Source organism: Priapulus caudatus, unplaced genomic scaffold (assembly GCF_000485595.1).
Source record: "Priapulus caudatus unplaced genomic scaffold, Priapulus_caudatus-5.0.1 Scaffold113, whole genome shotgun sequence".
Classification (NCBI taxonomy): Eukaryota; Metazoa; Priapulida; class Priapulimorpha; order Priapulimorphida; family Priapulidae; genus Priapulus; species Priapulus caudatus.
The window spans coordinates 513,096-538,282 of NW_014577174.1; the positions used below are offsets into that span (position 1 = coordinate 513,096).

Here is a 25,187-nt window from a genome sequence, read left to right on the forward strand (position 1 = left end):
GGTTCTTGGTTGTGAGGAGGTCGGACGTGAGTGTGCAAGGCACGCGGCTGCGTGCCTCTTTTCGCGCGCATGTGGGTTGAGAAACAATAATACTATTTGCGGAACACAACTGCTTGGACTTTAGAATTTTTCTTATTCATCGCTTCAACAAATCTACTTTGAACCGGGTAACGTCATCGTCCTCGTTACACCATGATGATATAGGTCTGCTTTATTGGGGTTTGTTTCCTTGATATTGTGAGGCTGGTGCACTTTTTTGGATTGAAAGACATTTGCCAGTTTTTGGACTAGCTTATCAATGTTCTTTTGAAGAAGCTCTGTATCAGATCCGCTTAATCTGATGGGTTTGTAGGTGAGACAATCATCTGCAAACAGTCGGAGTGTTGAGTCGATGTCATTACATATGTCGTTTATGAAAACGAAGAACAGGAGCTAGGGGGCCGAGGACTGTTCCCTGGGGGACTCCTGACTTTACCGGTACTTTTCTTGATTTATTACCATCTAACACTACAGTTTGGTGACTTTTGGTCAGCAATTTACGTATCCATATCAAATTAGTCTTCCCTCTTGTTCCATAGTAGTTTAGCTTATGAAGCAGTTTATTGTGGGGGACTGTGTAGAAAGCCTTTGCGAAGTCTAAGATCACTACGTCTACTTATTCTTTGTTATCCAGCCTGTAACTAAGGTCGTTGACAGTGGAAAGCAGCTGAGTCTCACAGCTGTGAGACTTCCTGAAACCATGCTGGCAGTTTTCAAGTATATTGTTATGGTCAAAGTGGTCCATCATACCTTGTATAATGGATACCAATAATACGTACCTTGATATATATATATATATATATATCAAGAGCTAATAATACGTACCTTGATATATATATATATATATATATATATATATATATAATATCAGGAGTTGATAGATATATTATACGCGCACACTCACACAACCCCCTTTCATCTACAAAAAAATAATCCTCTTAATTGTTTATTATCAGCTATGATGTGTTCAACCTCTATTTAGAATTGGTGTTTCCAACCTTCGTTATTATACACGTTCTCCGGAGTGTTATTATGATGAAGATGCTAGCAAAACAAAAATGTGATGGTGATGATGCTGATGCTAACGTTATCGGATGCGGAGGCTGAACCGACTGTAGACGGCCCCATGACCATTCACTCCAGAAATTATATTCTAAAGACAGGGAGAACTGAACCAGTCTAAAATTGTTCGCGAGCACGCGCTCTATTGATATGGTGTTCACTTGTTAACTCAAACTGGAACAGTAGAGAGTCGTTGGATTTCTGCACATCATCTCTTGAGGTGCTTATAATTTATATTATAGGTAGCATTACATTAAAAATAATTATTACATTCTAGACTGAACCAGAAGCTAGCTCGATATTTAGGCTGTTGCTCAGTCTGTGGGTTATAAGCCCATATATATATCGATGATAGCCTGGGCTGTAGGCTGTTCGTTGTTCTTGTTGCCTGTTGGTTGCCAGGTTGCATTGCCAACTGCAAGTTCAACGCCGATCGGATCATGCGATTTTTAATTCATAATAATTTTTAATATAATGTATAATTTGTCATTGCGACGACATTCTTTTTGACATTACTAAAACAGTACCGTTTTTTAATTTCGACAATGTAATCTTGCTCATACGTGATGTATACACCATGTACGAAATGGCTCAATAAATTGGCTCGTTGCCAAATGTGTCTTCCGTTACATATCGCATGATACATGAACGCATGTAGCATAGTTTTATTTTATAAATAGAGTCAGGCAACCCATTTACATTTTCACAATTCAATATTTTTCAATATAGGTCAAAAGATAACTAGAAGTTAGAACATCCTATCTTAGCTCTAGTACGCCGCAGGCGTGCGGCAGTTAATGAAAGTGGGCTATATAGCCTAATCCTAGCTGTGCCATTGCAGTGGAAGCTAATGTTTGATAAAATATCTGCTCGTTGATAGCTATAAAAAATATTTCGTACATAGAGGAGATAAGTACATGCTAGCTAGAGCTACCCGATTGATCCAATCCTGCGGTGGACATTGGAAAAGTAATTGAGTGTGGGTCTATTTGGCCAAAGGTCTCTTTTTGTCACCTGAGAGTTGAGGTGTAAGCAGCAAGTTTTACTTTGCTATCACATCAGGCAGCACAACCAGCAGCATTGCTTGGGCTCATAGCAGGAGTAAGGTTATGTGTTTATTAAAGGCAGAATTCACACACACACATATATATATATATATATATATATATATATATATATATATATATATATATATATGTATGTGTGTGTGTGTGTGTGTGTAGTGGCTGTAGTATATAGGCTCTTATTTATTAGGTTTTATTAATAATTAATATAGTTAAATATTATTATACCAGGGTGCAAAATTAACGGGAGTCCGGAGTCAAATGCTCCCTGATTTACTGCCGGACTCCCTGATTTGACATATATGCGGGAGTCCGTGTGACTCCCTGAAAATTCTGCCATAATAACTAGTTAGTTCCAGAGCACGGCCTCACGGAATTACCGTATTTTTTCAGCAAATGTCCCAAGAAAATTTCGCAGACGTGCAACTGCATGAATCTTCAAAATAAGCCCATGCGTTATTGTTAATATTTTTAATTTTGAACTTCAGACTGCGGACTCCCTCATTTTGCCGCGGACTCTCTCTTTTTGAGGGCAACGGACTCCCTTGTTCAAATGTTAATTTCTACCCCTGTTATACTAATGGTTTTGATGAAATATGTACATAGCATTTTAAATTTAAATTAAAAAGTCAGTTGTTAGTAGATTTAAAACACAGATTCTCATACATAAGGGTCAGTAACATTCTGAAGTAGAACTTTCATACATTTGCATATCTATAATATGACCTCCAATTTGAGTACCAGACACTCAAATGGGGTTTGTTGGTCTATTTCCTTAATTTCAGGTTATATTTTTTGCAGGTTTATAGGTTGGATTCAGTACTGAATATTCGATTTAGCCATCTGTTAACTAATGGGAGAGGGTAGGCCGATTTGGATTACTGCTGTTCTGGGTGTAGTGAGGGTGTGCCTTTATGGATATGAAGCTATCACATGGATTGTATGGAAGCTTACTGTGAACCCACGGCAACGCAGGGCAATATCAAACCGCATAAAGGTGAGCGAATAAACCGGCACGGTCGATGTATGTCAAGGCTGTGGACATTTTACTTTATGGTCTAATGACGTCATGTATACACTGAAGATGGCCTAATTATAAGGTTTTCAAAAGTGTGCATTTGTATAACAGGTATGCACTATTTTACAATAATCGATGGTGAAAACGGCTGAAATGTTGAAACTGACATTTCAACACAGTTGTGCGCAATGTTCAGAGATGTTTAAAAGGTGTGAAATTCCTGATATTCTTGTGGTCGGCACCGGAAAGATTTTTAAAATCACTAACAAGAGGAATGCAGCTACAGTCCCCCACACCATTTGGCATTTACAACTAGCCCAGTGTGCATTGATCACTTCAGATTCAAGTAAATCAGTCCCCGAGAATTTCAGCTGATGGAAACTTACAATTTTCTACATCTGCTTTCATTCAGCTTCTCTTTCATAGAATCTTTTCTTCCTGGTATTGAAAATAACACAAATTCTTACGTGGAAATATATTTAATATGGGAATTTAATGCACCTGATGTGCAGGGCTGGCACAATATTTGCTGTCACACAATTTGATAGTATTGTATTCACTAGTGTAATACTGATAGTGCATTTGTACATGCTCTGATATTGATTTTATTCTTATATATCCAACCCTACCTAGTATACTTTGTGGTTTTATCAAAGGTTTACAAAACTGTAATTTGTACATGCTCGGATATAGATTTTATTATTATATATATCCAGCCCTACCTAGTTTACTTTGTGGTTTAATCAAACGTTTACAGAACTGTAATTTGGCACCTGCACCCCCACCCCCACCCCCATGAATCTGGCAATTTTGAACGGTACATAATGCATTTGTAATTTAGGTATGCTGACGAGACCTTTGTGGTGCTTGCCTGTATCTGTGAGCAGTGCAATACTGTGAGCCATATATATGTTCTCTCTTCTAAGCTACTGACAATTTTCTTTGCACTATTTACCTGCATTGCAAGGGAACTCGCGGTTGTTTGTTATGACAGGCGGTGCCTACCAGCGATGAGCCTGGTGCACCGTGGCGAGATGTGGACTATCCCGAGCTCACCACGACTCTGTTTCCCGAGTGTCAGACACTGGACGAGCTGTTCATGCGAACGGTGAGCCTTCACGGCCCGCAGCCTTGCCTCGGAACAAGGGAGATCTTCTCGGAGGAAGATGAAGTCCAGCCGAACGGCAAAGTCTTCAAGAAGGTCTGTCGATGAGTGGAGAGATATGGCATAAAAATGAGCGGTGGTGTTCTGTTGAGATTAATTTATTGTAGAAAATTAAAGTCATTTTTTCGGAAAAAATGTGATGCAACTTTGTCTTGACAGTCATTATTTGTCAAAACTGAGAGACAGTGGCATAGAGAAGTATATCAGTGTTCACGTACAGAGCGCGTGACTTTTGCTATTATAACAATTTAAAATTTAGATAAAGGGAATGCGATTGGTGGTATCTAAGTACACTAATGCTATTAAAAAATGCAATTGTAGGTATCATAGCAGTCATTACTTAATTCCACGATAGCCGATTAATTTTGTTTGCTTTGCGGATGTTTGATATGTTGATAAGATTAGCAGTGCAGTTCGAATAGTACTGGTAAACATTAGGGCATGCACATGCACACACACACACACGCACACACGCACACATCCTTGTGTTCCGACAAGACTGCCTGGATATGGATGCAATTTAATTGGAATATATATATACTATATATATATATATATATATATATATATATATTATATAACATATATTATGCTGTGTAATGCTGTGAGCACATTGATGTTAATTTTATGGACAAAGTTGTGAGGGTCCTTTATGTGCAATGATTTGGAACTAACTATATTGAACTCGCATTCAGATGAGTAAAGATATTCCTGACTACAATGTACTGTTGTAGCCTACACAGTCTGTCCGTACTTTGGTCTTTGTTGCTATTGTAACCTGGATTTCTGCAGATGATACTAGTGCAAAAACAAATTAAAAACAAACCCACTGACCGACTGATACTCGGGAACATCACATGTTGACTTGAGCCTCTTGCTAGCAACGAGGAATATTACCGTACACAACAAAATACAAGAATAACATACGTGCATGGCTACGTGTAAGCTTAGTAGATACTTATCTATTACTAACTGCTATACCAGAATGCTACAGCACTTGCCCCTCATAATCTGCTCGTTCGATTTAATTTGATTTTATATAATTGCTATTTGCAGTTGGTACTCGGTAATTACAAATGGGAGAGCTTTGATCAAGTGCAAGACAGAGCATGTAACTTTGGTAGTGGCCTGCAAGCTCTTGGACAGCAGGCTAAGGCAAAGATCGTTATATTCTCGGAGACACGCGCGGAGTGGATGGTCGCAGCACAGGGATGCTTCATCTACAATTTCCCAGGTTTCTATTCGTATTGCGTTCCTCGTTATCTTCTAAGCTTCGTTATTATAAGGCTTCTTCTATTTAACACGTTCAACGCTGCCGGTGTTAACAATGCACCTACCGCCCTGCGCTGGGATTTTCGCGTTTTTACCGCGTATTCACTTATTGATTTACCACGTTTCCTTTGCAGGAAAGCTAACCAAACTGACACATTTACTCTGCATGAGTGTTATCTCACCCTTACACGTTCAAATAGTATGGAAATCGTTTCCCTTCATAATAATATATTGTCATGAAAACAGGGGAAAAACGGATATTTCGTGCATTTTTGTCTCAAATGCCACTGCACCGGTGGATTTTCGCGAGTTTGTTATGATATCATTTGACAGTATACTATTTTTTCCGGTAAGAAATGTGACAACACTTACACATGTGTTGGGTATGAATCTTGTTTTGTGTTTCTACATGCAAAAATACTTCGAAATTTTACATACTACACAGTTATTATATTATATCTCGTTAGGAAAACGGTAAACAAACCTTGTTGAACGGACTTTAGCCCCGAATTTTATTTACATTGAGTCTCAAAACTCCTAATTTCATGTTCGAATCAACGGTAAAACATTGTATTATGGTAATGTAGACTGTCCCTGTTTAATTTCTAGGTAGGTAGTGCCTGCCATCTGTTGAAAATCAGAGTAACAAAAACGAACAATCTATCCCACGAGCTGACTCGTGGATCTGCGGGGATGCGTTTTGATTGTTCCCACGAGCTGACTCGTGGATCCGCGGGGAACGTGTTAAAAGAAGTTTCCTTACACAGTGCATCCTTCATGAATGTAGCTTGTTCTCATCCCCATATCAAGCGCTCTCTGTAGCCAAGCAGCCTCTGCTTATTATGACTTCTTTAGTGAAACCTCTCAGGTTTATTCCCCTATGCTGTAATTGTTTATGATGAAACACAGCTGCCCCCTATTAGACATGTATTGGCAGAGACGTTACGTGAATGACCACGTCGTTCATGGCAATAAAATTAATAATGCTAGAAAGTTGCAGCTATAATTTTAAAGAGTAAATTAAGCACAGAAGTGAACAAGCAAGGGAATTTTTCTGCGAATTCACCGATTTTTTTCGGATTTGACAGTCTTCTGTGTCCACCCTATAGAATATGTGAATTTGATGAAAAATATTTTGGTGGTGGTGATACTTGGCTTCATTAATTCAGGATAGAGAATGCTACTTCTGACCTTCATCCCAATTGTAAATGTCATCGCTTTTGCCATTTAAATAAACTATTCGGTACCCCTAAACAATTAGAATATCAAATTCTAAAACATTGATCCTTGACTTGCCTTGACTTGACTTGTCCCTAAAATATTTTTTTGGCGTTTTTTAACGATGAACTGATGTGCTTTTGGAAGTGGTGAAGTGTCTTGAAATGGTGCCAAATGCATCTTGGAGTGTCTATAGACCCTTACTGCTTCTGGGGCCTGTCCAGGCCACGTCCTCCTACCTCCACCCACCTAGAGAGAGATGACTCACTGCACTTGGCCAGTTCCTCAAAAAATTCGATTCCAAATTCCTTCGTCTGAATGTATGATACAGGATAGCATGTCAAGGCTTCCTCTGGATGTTTTAAAAAGTTTGAGCCAAGACTTGAGCCACCAAAGTTATTTTTTAGCCACCAATGAAAAACTATAGCCACTGTTTACTCTATCGTATGTGCTAAGCAAAGCATAAACAGGTGATGGTATGGGAACGTAAAATGAGGTACGAAAAAGTTTTACAACACGACGTTGTAATTATGTGAGCAGTTAAATCATTTGCCAGTTAGTGTAGTAAATTCGCCAGTTATTTATTTATTACATTTGATGAAGATTGTGAATGCCAGCGGTAGCCCTGGTATGTCAAGGTTTATAATAACAGTGGTAGCAATTATTGAATAATCCTGGTGCATGTATCTTGCTTGATAATCTAATTTGCTGTGCTATATTTTTCGACCGTCGTAAAAGACATTTATGATAATCTTTGCTGTGCTATATTTTTCGACCGTCGTAAAAGACATTTATGGGTGTGTAAATAGTATGTCTGTATTGAGCTGTATTGAGTCGAAGCAGAAGTCTCTACTATATAGCAAGAACTAAGAGAATATTTTCAAGCCATCGTATATACTATATTATATACTTTTAGCACAACGTGAATAGTAAGAGGACCACATAGTGGCTTATTTCGCACGACATTTACAACAGTTTTACGACTTAATAACAGTGGTAGCGATTATTGAATAATCCTGGTGCATGTATCTTGCTTGATAATCTTTGCTGTGCTATATTTTTCGACCGTCGTAAAAGACATTTATGGGTGTGTAAATAGTATATGCCTGTATTGAGCTGTATTGAGTCGAAGCAGAAGTCTCTACTATATAGCAAGAACTGAGAGAATATTTTCAAGCCATTGTATATACTATATATACTTTTAGCACAACGTGAATAGTAACCTCATAACATAACGTAACAATAATTAATAACGTGCATAATGTAAATAATACATTAACGTAAGAGGACCACATAGTGGCGTATTTCGCACGACATTTACACACGCTTTCACTGTATATAGTACAGTAACTGGAGAGTGGAGAGTAGCTTAGCTGTATCATGACTATATAGATTACGGGGTGGGTTCATGTAGTATGCACATGTGTAGCTACTTAGGCCTGTGACTGCTGCTATATTTGTATGTGGGTGATGTTGATGGGAGATGCGGAGCAATGACATGCTGGGAAAATGCAGACGCCAGACAGTGAAAACAGCTTACTAGCATTTATCTGAAATGGATCCTATTTCAGGCTATCAGTTTAGTTGGACTAACCCAGTTGGTAAAGCTAACTCCCCCCCCATGGGACTATTACCCTTCCCCCAGTTCTAGGCTATTTAATAATACAGCCCAGGCAGGTTTTCTTTGCCTGAAAGATAGCTGATTGAAGATGCGTTTTATGAATTTGTTTTTGGCATGACTGTTTTGCACACGTCAAGGGAGTAAAAAGTCTGGACAGAGTCACACATGGTAAAGCGTCCTGCTGTGTTGAACTATACATGCGAGTTGAGACTCATGTAGAGTTATGTCATAGTATCCTCATGCAATAACCTCCCTCCGTCTGCATTTATTTGATTCTTGATTACGTTTTGGAATGATGTTATTCTAACACTTTGACACAAACTAAATAATGAAGTTCCAGGCTGTGGCATAAATAAGAGTGACCCCTCACCCCACCCCCACCCATTATTGCCACACAGACAACACACCTGCATCCACTGCACTGGCGCCCACAGGTCTTAAGAAAGTAGAAGTACAGAAGGATAAAATCCTCAGTGATAATAAAAAGCAAGCGCCGTAAGCACCCTGCATGCTAGGGGGGTCTGGGGGCATGCCCCCCTCAAAATTTTTGAATGGTAGACGTCTGGAGATGCAATCTGGTGAGTCTTGCGAGAGAGATCTAGGAACAAAATGTAGGAACAAAATTGTTTAACCCAAAATTTACTGGAAGCACTGTGCTTCCAGTGCTTCTATCTGCGGGCGCCACTGCCTGCATCACCCGATGTGTGTGACCATTCTTTCATTCTTTCACATTCTTTCACTTTTGCACTCTCACTCATTACATACACGTCGTTGCAGCGATATTTGTCGAGTCGCGTCGGTTGTCGGCTTGAGCCTAGCGCAGACCAGCGATTTTTGGTTGCTCATCGCTGCAACCTGCAACCGCAAGCGATTGGTCGATGTGTCACCACATGTGCGCACACATGCGATTTAGAAGTAATTTTAGAGCAATTTGGGAGTGATTGGGAGCGATGAGTCTCCCCAAGTTTGATTTCTTGCAACTCGTCGCAAGCGACCAGAATCGCTACGGGTTGCAGTTGCACATTCCCACAGACGTAGCGATTTCGCAGCAATTTTTACAGCGCTTCTTGAATCGCTAAAAAGTTGCATGAAAAAATCTCAGGTCTGCGCTAGGCTTTGGACTCACGTGTGGTGCTGTTTATATTGTCTTGCAGTCGTGACGCTGTACTCGACGCTCGGAGACGACGCCGTGAAGTACGCCGTCAACCAGACAGATGTCTCGCACATCATCACCAGTTTTGAACTGCTGCCCAAGCTGAAGGTGAGACCCCCCTGCCCCCCCTGCCCCGCCCCGCCCAGCCCCGAGCCACCCCGCCCTGCCCTGCCCTGCCCCGCGCCGCTACACGCTAAAGTTCTTTTGTGGGAATGTGCACCATGTTTCGTGTCGGGCATTATCGGTTCATTGTTCCATGTTCCACGATTCCATGTTCCATGTCCGGCATTGCAATCATCTTATCCACCACCAGCTTCATTGACAGGCAGCTTCAGCCGATCGTTGTTGTGATAGGTCCCTCTAAAAGACAGCGCTTAGCAATGAAGTTGCGTTGACAGTGTAGCGTGCACCCGTGAAAAATGTGTGTAAATTAGTCTCGCGGGATGTACCTAGCAACGGTATCCAAGGAACAGGGATGTGTTAGCGCCAAATTGATTTTGCGCCTGTGATTTGGTGTCTCTTTTATCATTTGATTTCTCTGTTGTATCTTTGTTTTAGTCGATCGTCAAGGACATGCCAACAGTGAAGCATCTCATCTACTTTACAAACCAATTGGGAAAAACAGATGAGTCAGGATTTCCTGAGGGTGTCACGGTCAATTCGATGGCTGCTGTCGAACAACTAGGAGTCACAAAGCGTAAGCGTACAGTGAACGCGTCTTTACATCCGTAGCGTGAAAGCAACGTGTATTCTAAGCTTGTGCGTGTGTGTGCGACAATATGTGCGACCTTTATGTAAAATGATTTAATTTTGAGATGTAAAAAATGTGTGTGTGATTCTACTCATTATTTCTTTTATGATGACAATGACATTATTGCAAAATTGGACGTCTCTATATTTATTGTTGTATTACATTGTGTCACTTAAGATGTAGGATGACTGGGTAACCAGAATAATTAAATGTTGCACTAGCTACGTTCACACGAGATTCACGGCGTCGCTGGTTCCGTACTTATCTGGTGCTGAGTTCGGCTGAAATACCGTGCTAACACAACCCGCAGCGTTCACACGAGAATCGAGGCTTAGCTGGCTAGGTATAATGGTAAATAATTTCTCCGCTAGAGGGAAGTGTTTTTCATGGTGGCGGTGCCCATGAAAGTCAGTTGTTTGTGGCAGTTTTTCAGTAAAATTACACAAAATGATGATCCAGATGAACATTACGAATGCTTTGGTGATGAAGACGATTATCAAAAGGAAATTCGGAGAAATATTTTCAATGACATGAGCCGGAAGTGAAAAACGACACTCCGCCACCTAGTATCAATGTAGCGCACTACAGTTTCAGGGCTTACGAGGCCTCGAATTGCGTTCACACGACAGACAATACGCGACCAGCGTGGTGCCGTACTTAAGCGGGTGTTTCAGCGCGGAATCACTTTCCGCGCCGAACAAGCCTCGTGTTTCAGTACGGTACTTGGGAGGCCGCGTATAAGCCTTGAATATTTTTACCGTGTGAACGCTAAGTTCAGTACTGAAATCCTCGTGTGAACGCAGCTACTATTAATAGATGTTGTTGCACTACAGTATTCATATACTTGGACAAGACTAGACTGATTGAATGATAATCATACAATGTTATTATTCTGCACGTACGCAGTGGAAGTGAAGCCTGTCAAGCCCTGCAAAGATGATATCGCACTCATCATGTACACGAGTGGATCCACGGGAGTCCCTAAAGGTGGTGCTTTACTCAGTCTGTCTGTCTCTCTCTCCTTCTCTTTCTCTCTCTCTTTCTCTCTCTCTCTCTTTCTCTCTCTCTCTCTTTCTCTCTGTCACTCTCCCTCTTACTCTAAATCAAATATTCACTATAACTTATACTGAGTATAACAGGGTCCAAGTAAACCAACTAATTAGTTAACCATCAGTTCGAGCTTTAAAAATGTTCACCGTTATTCGCGATTCTGTCGGATTGCGAAATCCAAGGACTTGTGGAGGTGGTTGGCTGTATTGGGTATTATAAGCTAACAGTATAGGCTTGCTCAGCATTGTTGTTGTATGCGACCATGACACGGTATGTTGCGTTTTGCAGGAGTCATAATGGCGCATGGAAATTTGATGGCAGGAATGTCAGGACAGTGTACTCGCATACTGGACCTGGGGTAAGTGCGCATGGTCGCTATTGTTCGAATTTCCCCAGGCTAGTTTTTGGTTTTTTAGTTTAAGGTTTGTGGTGGTTCAGTCTGTGTACAATGACCCAGCTCATGGCCAGTGTAAAAACAGGCTGTAAACACATCCGATTATAGTTATTAGGTAACGCTTAATAATGTATTTTATGTCCAGAGCTAGACATTAGTTTGTCTAGAACAAAAGTCTTCCATAGACCATGTTGGTTCTAGTCCTGGTATTATGTGTTTGGAGGGGTCTGTTCCTTCGTCCATGCGTGTGTCTGTGTATGGATAAATAGATAGATTGTTATATATATATATATATATATATATAACTAAGTATGTTTGAAATTTAATCATATTTTCACCAACCGTAATGATAGCAATAATTTCTGTGTATGATTTTTCCAAGACTTTGGTGTCAAGAGGGTATATTTCAAATATGGAAGATCTTAAATCTCTTCTCCGCAGTAGACGTGGTATACTATAAATCTATCTTAGTTCTATTTGCAAGGCCAACACTGATGTTTGCGACATGTGTAGAGGGTTCCGCGACTTGCACTAAAAATAGCAATATTACCTACAATCCCGTACCGCCGGCCATATCGGTTCCAAAAAGAGAGAACACGTGTTGCGTGTAATCTGCCGATCTGCACAATCAACCGATTTTACATTGTCTATAGTGTTATTATTGCAATAGATATTAGCAGTAAGTGGATCCCGATTTTGCAGACAGGTTTATCAGCTGGTTTTGGTGTGCTAGAATTCGAGATGATGTGCCGACCCGGTTAATGGGCGCCGGTTTTACTGGGTGTTGCAGGCAGGTATTCAGCGTGGGTTGTGTTAATTGCTAGTTCGACGAGATTGCGCAGGCCCGGTTTTGCAAGCAGGTTTACCATCGTGGGTTTTAGGTGCTCGAGTTCAATGATGCTGCCACACAGTCGGCAGATTCGTAGATTGAGCAGATCGGAAGATTGCACGCAACACATATTATGTTCATAGACTTGAGTTTGTTTACATCATGAGAGTTCAGAAATTTCACTGATTTTACTGCATCTACTCTAGCTATCAAATGCAGCTTTTTATAATAGCTAGTGTATGCACGTTTGTCGACTGTCTGTAGTGTACGTAGTATGGATAAGTACTTTGATTCACTAGACAACGTAGCCAAAGCACGCTATCTCGAGAAAATTGCGTGCATTGCGAACCAAGACCCTAACCAAATAGACAATGCCAAATGGAGTGAGGACCACAATGTGTTCCCATCACACACCTATTTGGATCTCGTGAACTACCTAACATTCCAGCCGAGTCCATTTTATACTCTCAAGGACTTTCAGAACTACAAAAGCCTGGATGTCTACGATCGACTGGTCTGCGGTTGGGTGAGAGGTGTATCTGTCTACATCTATGATGTGAACAATGAGTGCCCCATCTACGTTTTCCAAGCACCTGTTATGCACTCCCAGTCTATGAATATACCGTCTCTCCATCCGTGGGTTATGATGAGAGAAAATGGAACAGTCATGTCAGCGCACTGTAATTGTAAAGCCGGGCTTGGCGAATCTTGTTCACACGTTGCCTCGGTGCTATTCTACGTAGAGTATGCTGCACGTGCAAGGGAAATTATCACATCCACTCAAACAGCTGCCTACTGGATGCTGGCTTCACGTACAGGTGTGGCCTATGCACAGCTGACAGACATTGACTTCACATCTGCCAGGGGGCTGAAGAAGCGATTGGATAAATTTATGGACAAACAAGCTGGCCCAGCTAAGACACCCGCCGAGACACCTGCCAAGAAACCTGCCATCACATCAGATCAGACACCTGCCGAGACACCAGTTCGACCTTCAGCCAAAACCCCTGCGAAGACACCAGCCAAAACCCCTGCGAAGACACCAGCCAAAACCCCTGCGAAGACACCAGCCAAAACCCATGCGAAGACCTTCAGCCAAAACCCCTGCGAGACAGCGTCCAGCCAAAAACCCATGCGAAGACAGCGCAGCCAAATAACGGCCATGCGAAGGACCTTCAGCCAAAACCCATAGCGAAGATACCAGCCCAAAGAAGCCTGCGAAGACACCCAGCCAAAACCACATAGCGAAGACACCCAGCCACACCGTCATGCGAAGACCCTTCAGCCAAAACCGCATGCGAAGACACCAGGCCAAAACGCCATCGCGAAGACTTGCAGCCAAACCGCATGCGAAGATACCCAGCCAAGAGCCTGCGAAGACAACCAGCCAAAACCCCTGCGAAGACACCAAGCCCCAAACCCATGCGAAGACCTTGAGCGCCAAAACCGCCCTGCAAAGCCCAGCTAAAAACGCCTAGGAGACACCAGCCAAAACCCATGCGAAGACCTTCAGCCAAAACCCATGCGAAGATACCAGCCAAGAAGCCTGTGAAGACACCAGCCAAGAAGCCTGTGAAGACACCAGCCAAGAAGCCTGTGAAGTCACCAGCCAAAACCCCTGCGAAGACACCAGCCAAAACCTCTGCGAAGACACCAGCCAAAACCCCTGCGAAGACACCAGCCAAAACACCTGCGAAGACACCAGCCAAAACCCCTGCGAAGACACCAGCCAAAACCCCTGCGAAGACACCAGCCAAAACACCTGCGAAGACACCAGCCAAAACCCCTGCGAAGACACCAGCCATCCAAGGATCCATCGTTTTACTCATGCCAGTACGGTTTATGGCCGCCAACCACCATCGTCTTCGCCTGTCTGACATTTCTTTTGTCACTTCACCTTGTTTTGTGATCACAAGAGGCAGCCTAAAAAAGCTGTGTGACTCTCTCGGATACCGATTGCTGCAATTGACAACACCGCAGGAGATCGGCATGGTGAGGGATTTGCTTAATAGGCGAATAAAATGAGCAGAGTTGCATTGCTCAATGTACTTGTACAGTGCCTGAACTGGTTTCTGGAACCCTAATGGCCGGCGACGTTGCATTGTGGGTAATATGAAAAATAGCGGAACCCTCTATACTCTGCCCTTGGCAGCTTGGAACAGATAGCTATTTGCATATATTATTTGAACAACCTTCATCTTTGCCAACACTGGTAGCAGCATAAAGTAACCATGATTAAATCACCTTCGATTCCCCAGTATCTCAGCAGATTGTTGCTTGAAGGAAAAAGCTCTGCTGGTATCATGATACGATCGACCCTCTCTATCTATAGTTAATCCATGTTTGATAGATGTCAGTTAAGTACACACTGAGTGATATCACATGTTTACGCTAGACATGTACCAGTGTGGTGCTCGTGACCTAAAATTAATGTCAAGATAAAACATGTTATTATAAATTGCAACACATTAGTTTGACATGTAAACTTGTGGAGAGTAATTGATAAGGGCGACCACATTTTGGTGGCTGTGGGGAGAGTGGGGGCTAACTCCTGAAATGGCTTGAAAATAGACGTTCAAGCTGGTTTCATTTCTTTCCATGCATTAACATGTAATAGGAAAAGGTAACCATATACATTGCTTATTTGCACATGCTGAACATTTATTAGAATCCACACGTAGTGCACGTTTATAGTTTTATTTTTGTTTGGACACTCCACAGTATAAGACACTGCATCATGCACTAGTTTGAATAGGAATGGTTAGATTAATTGCATTTTGTAATCGTGTAATTTCTGCTCATGCGTGGCTAGGAATGCTCCAACTCTAATATGTAGATTGCAATATGCCAATACATATATAATATCAAGGTGTAGTTTGCCATATGGTAGCAACGCACGGTGCCTATTCCTTAATTAATATACGATTTTTTCTGTTATGTATGCGAACCTCTGCACAAAATTAACGTGTGTAATACCTTCAGCTGTCATATGCTCTGTGTGAGCACAGGCACGACCCTCTCCCCCGGCGTTGTGTGTGGGGACAGTCTAAAACCAGCGGGAGGCGGGCGGGGGACCCCCCTCTCCCCTCCGGCCGTGTGTGTGAGTACAGACAGACCCCCGTCCTCTCTCCCCGGCGTGGGCACACACTGGGCGTGTGTGTGAGTACAGGCAGACCCCCCCTCTTGCCCCGGCGGTAGTGTGAGTAGTACAGCGCAGACCCCCCCTCTTCCCCCGGACGTGTGTGTGGCAGTACAGGCAGACCCCTCTTCCGGCGCGTCGTGTGAGTGTACAGGCAGACCGCCCCCTCGTCCCCCGGCGTGGTGTGTTGAGTACAGGCAACCCCCCTCATCCCCGGCCGTGTGTGAACAGGCCAGAGCCCCCCCGCCCCCGGACGGAACCCGTGTGTAAGTACAGGCAGACCCCCCCACCCCACCTCTCCGCCGGCCCCGTGTGTAGTACAGGCAGACCCCCCCCATCTTCCCCCGGCTCGGTGTGTGAGTTACAGGCAGACCCCCCTCCACGTCGTCAGCTGTCGCCCCGCAGGGCGGGAAACGACTGCTAGCATCGGCACTTGCCGCTGGGCACGGTGCTGGAGCTGACCGCCGAGATGTCCGGGCATCGCCGCACGGCCACGCCGATCGGATACTCATCACGAACACCTCTCTCCGACGTTCGACGAAGAAAGCGAGCAGCAAGGGAATGAGCGCGGTGACCGCTGCTCTGAAGCGACACTGATTGGCCGCCGTCCCGGCTGAGTTTAACGCGTCGCTGACCGCTGGCAGGCGTACGGGTCGGGGCGCTGCGTCGCACGCGCCGCGGTCACGCGACGTACGCGTCGGCTGGCGTGGCGTCGCACGCGGCAGCAGCGTAGCACGCGTCGGGCGCTGCGTCGCACGCGGCTACGCTGGCTAGCGCGTACACGCGTCGGGGCGCCTGCGTCGCACGCGGCACGCGGAGCAGCGGTGACGCGTCGGGGCGCTGCCGTCGCAGCGGCACGCGGTGAAGCGCGTACGCGTCGGGTGCGCTGCGTCGCACGCGCCGCGGCGCGCGTACGCGTTCGGGGCTGGCGTCGCACGGTGTCAGCGCGGTACACGTCGTAGCGCGCTGCATCGACAACGCGGAAGGGTACTGCGTCGCACGCGGCACGCGGCAGCGCGTACATGTTGGGGCGCTGCGTCGCACGCGGCACGCGGCAGCGCGTACGCGTCGGGGTTTTAACCTTGATAGCCATTCTCTGAAAGAAATTTTTGGTGCCTCTTCGACCTACCATGGCTCCGCTGAAATTTTTGGTTTAACCAAAAGCAATGCTAGTTAATTACTGCACTAAAACAATTCATCCTCGCTTGTATTGTAGGTGATTTTGGACCGCATGTACAAGATTGTGCATGAGAACGTAGCAGCGGGTGGAGACCTGATGGAGGCCGTATTTGAGCTGGCTTACACCTACAAGGCGCGGAGGCTTGAGCGTGGCTACAACACACCTGTGTTCAACAAGACCATATTCAAGAAGGTCAGCCATCGGTGATGTATGCTGATGTAAAACAACGTAGCCTTTCACGCACACATGAGCCCTGTTACACTACAAACGTACGGTCTGTACATTGAGCGTGAAACACCAATATGTACCAACTGTTCCAGCAACGATGCCATTTCAGAAAAAGCTATTTCTTAGTTCAAAGTGCTAGTAGATGGGAGAAATAAGAAGCATGGGTTGGCACAAAGTAATGCTGTAATTGTGTGGTTATATTCATGATAACATGTGCGTAATTAAAATTTAACTCCACATAAGTAAGACTGTTTTAAACAACAAATTTAAATCTGTTCACATTTCTGTTTGCGCTTTGCACGTAATACCGCCTCTAAATACTCATCAAAGCGTTTCCGTAAGATTACTGACTGGGGGAGTATACGCAATGGTAAATGCTTTGTTCGTTCGTAGGTTCGTGAAATTCTTGGAGGTCGGATTCGCATGATGCTGGTAGGGGGCGCTCCGCTCTCGGCGGAGACTCAGCGCTTCATGAACATATGCTTCTGCTGTCCCGTCGCTCAGGGATATGGTCTTACAGAAACGTGTGGGGCCGGCACCATCTGTGAAGGTTTGTGAGCGCGCGCGAGCGCCGGACATTCTTTTTGTGAAAACGCTGACGCACAACGAATGTAAAATAATGTATTCTTCCATATTGTGTGGACGGAATGTGGCATTGCTATGCAAGTTGAAAATGTTAACAAAAGTTGTTTTCTGCATTATGTGCGCTGGAACGTTGCACTAGTTGATATCTCTGAGGTTCTCTGTGGCCGCTCTAAATAAACAGGTGCCTTGAAATGAGATGTAGATAGCCGGTATGCATTGCACTTGGTGTGTGTGCACGTTATATGCACGTGCATTACCAGCACTTGGCAGTGTAGGTCGATGTATGATTGCATGGATTGTGAATTCATAGACGTGTACCGGGTACTGGGAGTGGGACGATGAAAGAAAAAACCCTTCCCAGATACCCCCTTATCATTCATTAAATGCTGCATACAGATATACAGTTAGGGGGACAGGAAAACGTCGCAGAATTAAATATGATAAAAAAACGCATACAACTAGTAAACAAGCGCATTAAAGTGCAACAAGGCCATCCTTAAAAAATTCTATGTTTGCTGTCCACCGACCCATCATTTTTTTAGTGGGTAGGTAGGTAGGTCATTTTTTGTGTGTGAGGCATAATAGTTATTTTAAGTCTGTCCTCATGTTTGCCACACATGCTTTGTGTTTCAGTCTTAACTATGAAAAAAGAAAAAAAAAAAAAAAAAATGGAACCCAAAATGTAAAAAAAAACTTTTGGGTCGCGGCTATTTTCGTGGGTCGGTCGGAGGACAGCAAACATATAATTTTTTAAGGATGGCCCAAACAGCAAAAGCACGGTAACACGACATGAAAAACGAGAATGATCATTACTATGAGGAACGTCATTACCAATTGCACAGACACCTGAAAGTGAAATGAGAGAAATGCATATAGCTTTGAAATTTACTACCCTGTTTTTTGGTTTTAAACCTCATCTGCCTTATTCCTGCCTTCTCATTGAAAACAGTCCAATCACTCGGTTTTTTTGTTGTCATTGAAATTTTTGAATTTTTTTTCAATTTTTGTTATATAAGTCATTTCAGATTTTATTCTGTCATTAATAAATTCATTAATTCCTATAAAGTAAGTGATGCCTTACTATTTTCATGAATCACAGGTTGGCAGGTCTGGGTTTATGAGGACGTGAGTGAATAGAGAAAGCTCAGAGCAGCTAACGCACGCGTGTGTTCTCTCTGTTTCAGCGAGCGACTTGAGCACAGGTAGAGTCGGGGCACCACTGAGCTGCAACTACGTGAAGCTGTCCAACTGGGAAGAAGGTGCGCCTCGATTGTCTCTATACAATTTCCGGCATCGCTAACGTCTGCCGAGCCGCGTTGCTGATCGAAGATTCCGCGTCCGTTTGCGATCGCCCGTTATCGTCTGGTCCTGGAAAGTCCTTGAACTCGAGAAGACCTCCGTCTTATCTGAAACGCAAAAAAGTCAAGTGCTTTATGCGAGAGTTTGTTCACGAATCGACATGAGAAGCAAACAATCGATTTGTATTAATCTAAAATGCAATGGTTGTACGAAAAATCTGCCGTTAAATATCCCCAGAAAAACTTCGGGACATCCGGAAACCCCCCCCCCCAAAATGCATCGCCACAGATGCTCCGATAAAGCCCCCCTTCCACCCCTACGCATACACACGCACACACACCACACTATCAACACACATCACACACCACGCGACACACACATGCACACAGGCACCCAAACCACATGCACACACAGCACACAACAGTCACACACACACGACGCACACAATGCACACACACTGCCACCTTGCACGCTACGCACGCAACGCACACACCACGGCACACACGCACACGCCCCCGCTCCGGCCCGCTTCGAGTGTCTGCGCAGTCCCGTCCTGCAGGCGGCTCCGAACACGACAAGCTCCGAACCCTGCGCCGGAAGATCCTGCCGCGCCTGGCAATGTGATCGCTCGATACTTACACAGAACGAGGCGGCGGCCGATTCTTCAAGGTTTGTCGACGGCACCCTGCGTTCTGCACGGAGACATCTGGGAGATCTGCTCCGAGCGTGGAGCATGCGCAATGCATCGGTGAGGCGAGAGACGAGAGAGAGGAGGGGGCTGGGAGGAGGGAGAGAGAGAGTAAGAGGGGGAGGACTGGGAAGAAGGGAGAGAGAGAGAGAGGAGGGAGGGGGAGACATCGGTGGAGATTCTGCCTCCGACGGTAGCATGCGCATCATCGGTGAGGCGAGGAAGAGAGGGGGAGGGGACTGGAGGAGGGAGAGAGAGAGAGGGGTGGAGAACTGGGCAGGAGGGAGAGAGAGGAGGGATGGGAGAGAGATGTGGAGGAGGGAGGGGGGAGACAATCGGTGAATCTGCTCCGACGGGAGCATGGCGCATCATCGGTGAGGGCCGAGAGATGAGAGAGGGGGGGGGAGACTGAAGAGGGATAGAGAGAGAGGAGGAGAGAGATAGAGAAAGAAGAGAGAGCGAGAGAGGGGGTGGGTAGATTTTTTTTTACTGGAGTAGGGAGAGAGAGTAGAGAGGGGGAACTGGGAGGACGGAGAAGAGTAGAGAGGGGGGGGTACTTGGGAGGAGGGAGAGATAGAGAGGGGGAGACTGGAGGAAACGGAGAGTGAGAGAGAGAGAGAGAGGGGGTACTCGAGAGGGAGAGAGAGATAGACGAGGGGGGAGCACTGGGAGGGACGGAAGAGAGAGAAGAGAGAGGAGGGACTGAAGGCTAGGAGGGAGAGAGAGATTAAGAGGGAGACTGGGAGGAACGGAAAGAAGAGAGAGAAGAGAGGGGGGTAACCTGGGAGGAGGAGAGAGGATTGAGACGAGGGGGGAGAACTGGAGACAGAGAGAGAGAGTAGAGAGAGGTGGGGGGACTGGGAGGAGGGAGAGAGAGAGAGAGAGGAGGGATGTGGGGGGAGAGAATAAAACGAGAGAGGGAGATGAGAAGAGAGATGAGTGAGAGCAGAGACGAGAAGAGAGAGAAGAGAAGAAGAGAGAGAGAGAAGAGAGAGAGGGCGAAGGAGTAGAGATAAAGAGAGTAAGAGAGAGAGAGGCAGCGTTGAGAGAAGGAGAAGAGAGAGGGAGAGTAAGGGAGGATGGGAATGAGGGAGACAGTGTGTGTGTGTTGTGTGAGAGATGAAGAGAGAGAGAGAGAGAGAGAGAGGTAGGAAAGAGACTAGAGAAAAAGAGAGAAGAGAATGAGGAGAGAGAGAGAGAGAGAGGAGAGAGAGAGAGAAGGGAGGGCGTGGAGGGGGGGAGGGGAGGGAAGATGAGAGAGACAGAGAAGAGAGAGAGAGGACCGATGAGAGAGAGAGAGAGAGAGAGAGAGAGAGAGAGGGAGATCGAGAGAGAGAGAGAGAGAGAGAGAGAGAGAGAGAGAGAGAGAGAGAGAGGGAGATGCAGGAGAGACACGTCGATCGCTTGGCGGCCGCTTGGCGATATTATGTATATTATCATTATGACGGTGAGAGATAACGACATTCCTGTCTCGTTCAGATTGGCCGTGAGCTAATGCTGTTGTGGTGTAGTGTTCAGGGTTCGAATTAGAACAGAGTGTTGTTGCCCCTCTTATGTACATGCCGTGGCACTCCAAGAAAAATTAGTTGCTATCCACAGTAATAAACCATCATGGCTGCCTTGCCTGGTTTGTTTCTCGAAGCAGTCGTCGTGGCTCAATGCGAATGTATATTTCAGATCGTAAGAAGGACCTGGTCAAGCTTCAGGCAGGAGAGTACGTATCACTGGGCAAAGTTGAGACAGCAATGAGTCGCTGCCCTCTGGTGGAGAATATCTGCGTGTATGCGGACAGCAGGCAGCATTACGCTGTACGTAGCATTTCGTGACTTGCCAGTACCACGATATCACACGTGATAGTGTGACGCGTATTATTATATAGCGTTGTTTACTTCTCATCAGCAGATATGTACGCTCTGATTATTTTGCAAGTGACAGACATTCACACGTACACAAGCATGACATGTGGTTAACGTGTTAATTGTTGAAATAATGTTGTCGAATTTCCTTTTATTAAATAAAGTAATTTAATTTTGAGATAAATCCAAAATATTTACTAAAGCAAGCAGAAACTGTCACTAAAGTAAATATTTTGAATTAACCTCTTAATTAAATTATTTATATTAAATTTAATGATTGCCCCATCTGTCTAAGCAAGATATTCATGCCCTTCGATATTGTTGCTAAATCGCTCAGGCTAGACCAGCACATACGTGTTTTTTACATGTGCACGGCAAATCGTCAACTTTGCGGCGCGTTGCCTTTTGGCATTTTTTAACACTTATGTAACAGCAGTGATTGGCTAGAGCTCCCTGTCATCAGTCATGCCAGACAGACAGGTCAATTGGTTATGCCAGTGCTGACATTAATTTGACTTGACCTCACTAATACAGGGTGCGAAATTAACGGGAGTCCGGAGTCAAATACTACCTCATTTACTGTCGGACTCCCTGATTTGACATATGCAGAAGTTCGTGTGACTCCCTGAAAATTCTGCCATACTATTACTATAGTTCGTTCCAGAGCACAGCCTCGCGGAATTGCCGTATTTTTTCAGCAAATGTCCTAAGACAATTTGGCAGACGTGCAATCGCATGAATCTTCAAAAAAAGCACACGCGTTATTGTTAATATCTTTCATTTTTAACTTCACACTGCGGACTCCCTCATTTTGCTGCGGACTCCTTCTTTTTTGAGGGCAGGGAGTCCAGTCCGTTGGACTCCCTTGTTCGATAGTTAATTGCTACCCCTGCTAATGAACATACTTACCTGTACAGGTGAGTCTTGTCGTGCCAGCGAGGAAGGAGCTTATCAAGCTGGGAGAGTCTCTAGGAAAGAATGGCATCGATTATCAGCTCCTCTGCAAGGACAAGGACATAGAGAAGGAAGTAATGAAGATGTTGGCCGCGTACGGCAAGAAAGGTCGGTGCCAGCAGCGGCGGTTGAGGAAGCGCGTGATTGGTCGATGAAATTGGAATTAAAATCATTTAATTTAGTCATTCGACCAATTTTATTTCATTTAATTATATTTATTTTATTTTATTTATTTTATTTTATTTGCAGATTCGTATATAAAGGTTATTTTTGTTTTTAATGGAACGAGTTTAGTTTTTTTTATTCAAACCCCATGTTATACTGCACTTTGAAGGTCATTGATTTGCAATTTTTTGTGTTTACACAGAAGCAATTAACAACAAAGTTGAAGCTATACCTGCAGTTGTCTAACATTATTATAAAAATATATAGCCATTACAAATAGAATTATGTGCAATTGTGATTTTTCAATACACATTGAGAGCACAGGCACCAAGGCCATGCCCGTTCTCTCTCTCTCTCTCTCTCTCTCTCTCTCTCTCTCACTCTCTCGCTCTCTCTCTCTCTCTCTTTCTTTCTCTCTCTGTCTTTCTCTCTCTCTCTTTCTCTCTCCCGTTCTCTCTCTCGCTCTCTCTCTCTGTGTCTCTCTCTCTCCCTCTTTCACTCTCTCTTTCTCACTCACTCACTCACTCTCTCTATCTCTCTCTCTCTCTTTCTCTCTCTCTCTCTCTCTCTCTCTTTCTCTCTCCCTCTTTCACTCTCTTTCTCTCTCTCTTTCTCTCTTTCTCATTCACTCACTCTCTCTCTCTGTCTCTCTCTTTCTCTCTATCTCTCTCTCTCTCTCTCTTTCTCTCTCTCTCTATCTCTCTCTCTCTCTCTCTTTCTCTCTCTCTCTCTCTCTCTCTTCTCTCTTCTCTTTTCTTTTTCTCTCTTTCACTCTCTCTTCCTCCTCTTCTCCTTTCTCACTCACGTCACTCTCTCTCTCTCGCTCGCATCGGCTCTCTCCTGCTCTCTTTCTCTCGCTATCTTTCCCTCTCTGTCTCTTTCTTTCTCCTCGCTCTCTTCCCTCTCTTCTCCTCTCTCGTCTCTCGCTCTTCTTCCTCTCTGTCTCTCTCTCTCTCTCTCTCTCTCTCTCTCCTCTCTCTCTTCTCTCTCTCGCCTCTCTTTCCCTCTCTGTCCTCTCTCTTCTCTCTCTCTCCTCTCTCTCTCTCTCGCTCTTCGCTCTCTTCCCCTCTTGGTCTCTCTCTCTCTCTTTCTCCCTCACTCACCCACTCTCTCTCTCTCTCTCTCTCTCTTTCTCTCTCTCTCTCTCTCTCTCTCTCTCTCTCTTTCTCTCTCTCTCTCTCCCTCCCTCTCCCTTCCTCTCTCTCACGTATTACTATTACGTGTAAACACCACTCTCTCCTGCATCGTGCGTAGGTAAGCTGGAGAGATTCGAGATCCCGCAGCGCGTGAACCTCTGCGCCGAGGCTTGGACGCCGGAGATGGGCCTCCTCACGGACGCGTTCAAGCTGAAGCGTCGCAACATCACCGACCACTACAAGCAGGAGCTACTGCAGATGTACTCGTAAGGTCAAGGGCGCGTCGCCGCGGCAACAACGGCGCGCGTGCCGCGCGTGTCCTCTGAGCCGTGGAATTCGAACCGTGTGCGCTTGGCTTGGGGCCGAGAGATCGGGCGCCGTCGGCCGCACGGCGAGTAGGCCAGGGGTTCGGTTCGGCGGTTTTGTCGGTCGAATGCGGATTGCGACGCGAAAACTTACGTTGCTCACACGGCGAATCCGCGCTTATAGTGACGCGTCGTAGAACGACATTCCCTGCTTCCTTTCTGCGTGTTTTGTCCTTGTAGCTCCTCAAGGTGTGTCAGAGTAAGTAGACTAAAGAAGTGGTGTAGCGAATGAATGGATGCACGTTAATAGAAACGGGTGGTCAAGTATCAAGTCCTCTTGCCGGTTGTCTCATTAATCAAGTGCAAAGCACTGTGCATAGGTTTTCGATGCATAGAGAAGATCTAGTGAAAGGGTGGCCAGGTATCAAGTCCCCTTGGCGGTTGTCTCTTTAGTCAAGTGCAAAGCGCTGTGCACAAGTTTGTAGTGCATACAGAATATCTAGTGAAATGAAGGGTTCGGGACAGGTTTATGTTGAGGTATTCATTCTTTCTTCACCTTATGAGTCAATGGTACGAACATATATATTTTCGTCGCGTGGTCCATTCTGTTTATGGGTGCGTAAGCATATTGTTGATTATAATTGCTCATTTTTGTCGTCAGTCCCGTCTGAAATGTGGCCAAAACGTCGCCAACCGCAATGTCATTTTGTTAGGGTGTGTCACTAATTAAGAGAAAATCCCATTGCTCTTGTCTGCGTGCCGTGTTCAGGTATCTTTTAATTGTTACGTAATACTTGCAGAAGTAACTTTAATTAACTGCTGCACAGACGAACGTTATCGTATTCAATTGTCAGACGTTGTAGTCATTATAATCGCTTCATGAAGGTACGTTACTGTAATACACAAGGCTTCAGCCGCTACGTTGGACCTACAATATGAATTCTCTTGAAAACCAGATCGTAGACACTAACGTGTAAAAGAAATAAAACTACGCTTGCTCTTGTCTCGCCCATGGT

General features: G+C 44.7%; 1 protein-coding gene across 1 annotated transcript; it reads left to right on the forward strand.

Moving 5' to 3' along the window:
• Nucleotides 1-1,251: 1,251 nt before the first annotated feature.
• On the forward strand, nt 1,252-25,187 carry LOC106805416 (long-chain-fatty-acid--CoA ligase 4-like). Its single transcript, XM_014806987.1, has 19 exons — nt 1,252-1,321; nt 2,967-3,162; nt 4,178-4,384; nt 5,405-5,582; nt 9,614-9,720; nt 10,171-10,309; nt 11,270-11,350; nt 11,702-11,771; nt 13,501-13,742; nt 14,096-14,628; nt 16,373-16,387; nt 16,992-17,147; nt 17,577-17,733; nt 18,953-19,027; nt 19,627-19,682; nt 19,915-19,966; nt 21,433-21,563; nt 22,529-22,673; nt 23,985-25,187. The coding sequence occupies exons 2-19, from the start codon at nt 3,019-3,021 to the stop codon at nt 24,134-24,136; spliced, it is 2,640 nt and encodes an 879-aa protein (XP_014662473.1). The 5' UTR covers nt 1,252-1,321; nt 2,967-3,018; the 3' UTR covers nt 24,137-25,187.

Excerpts from the sequence above, each read along its gene's own strand:
- LOC106805416 (XM_014806987.1), top strand. The coding sequence starts at position 3,019 with ATGGGAGAGGGTAGGCCGATTTGGATTACTGCTGTTCTGGGTGTAGTG. Across the intron at positions 17,734-18,952 it reads GGCCGGCACCATCTGTGAAG|CGAGCGACTTGAGCACAGGT; the intron begins GTTTGTGAGCGC and ends TCTCTGTTTCAG. Across the intron at positions 19,967-21,432 it reads CGGTAGCATGCGCATCATCG|ATCGTAAGAAGGACCTGGTC; the intron begins GTGAGGCGAGGA and ends TGTATATTTCAG.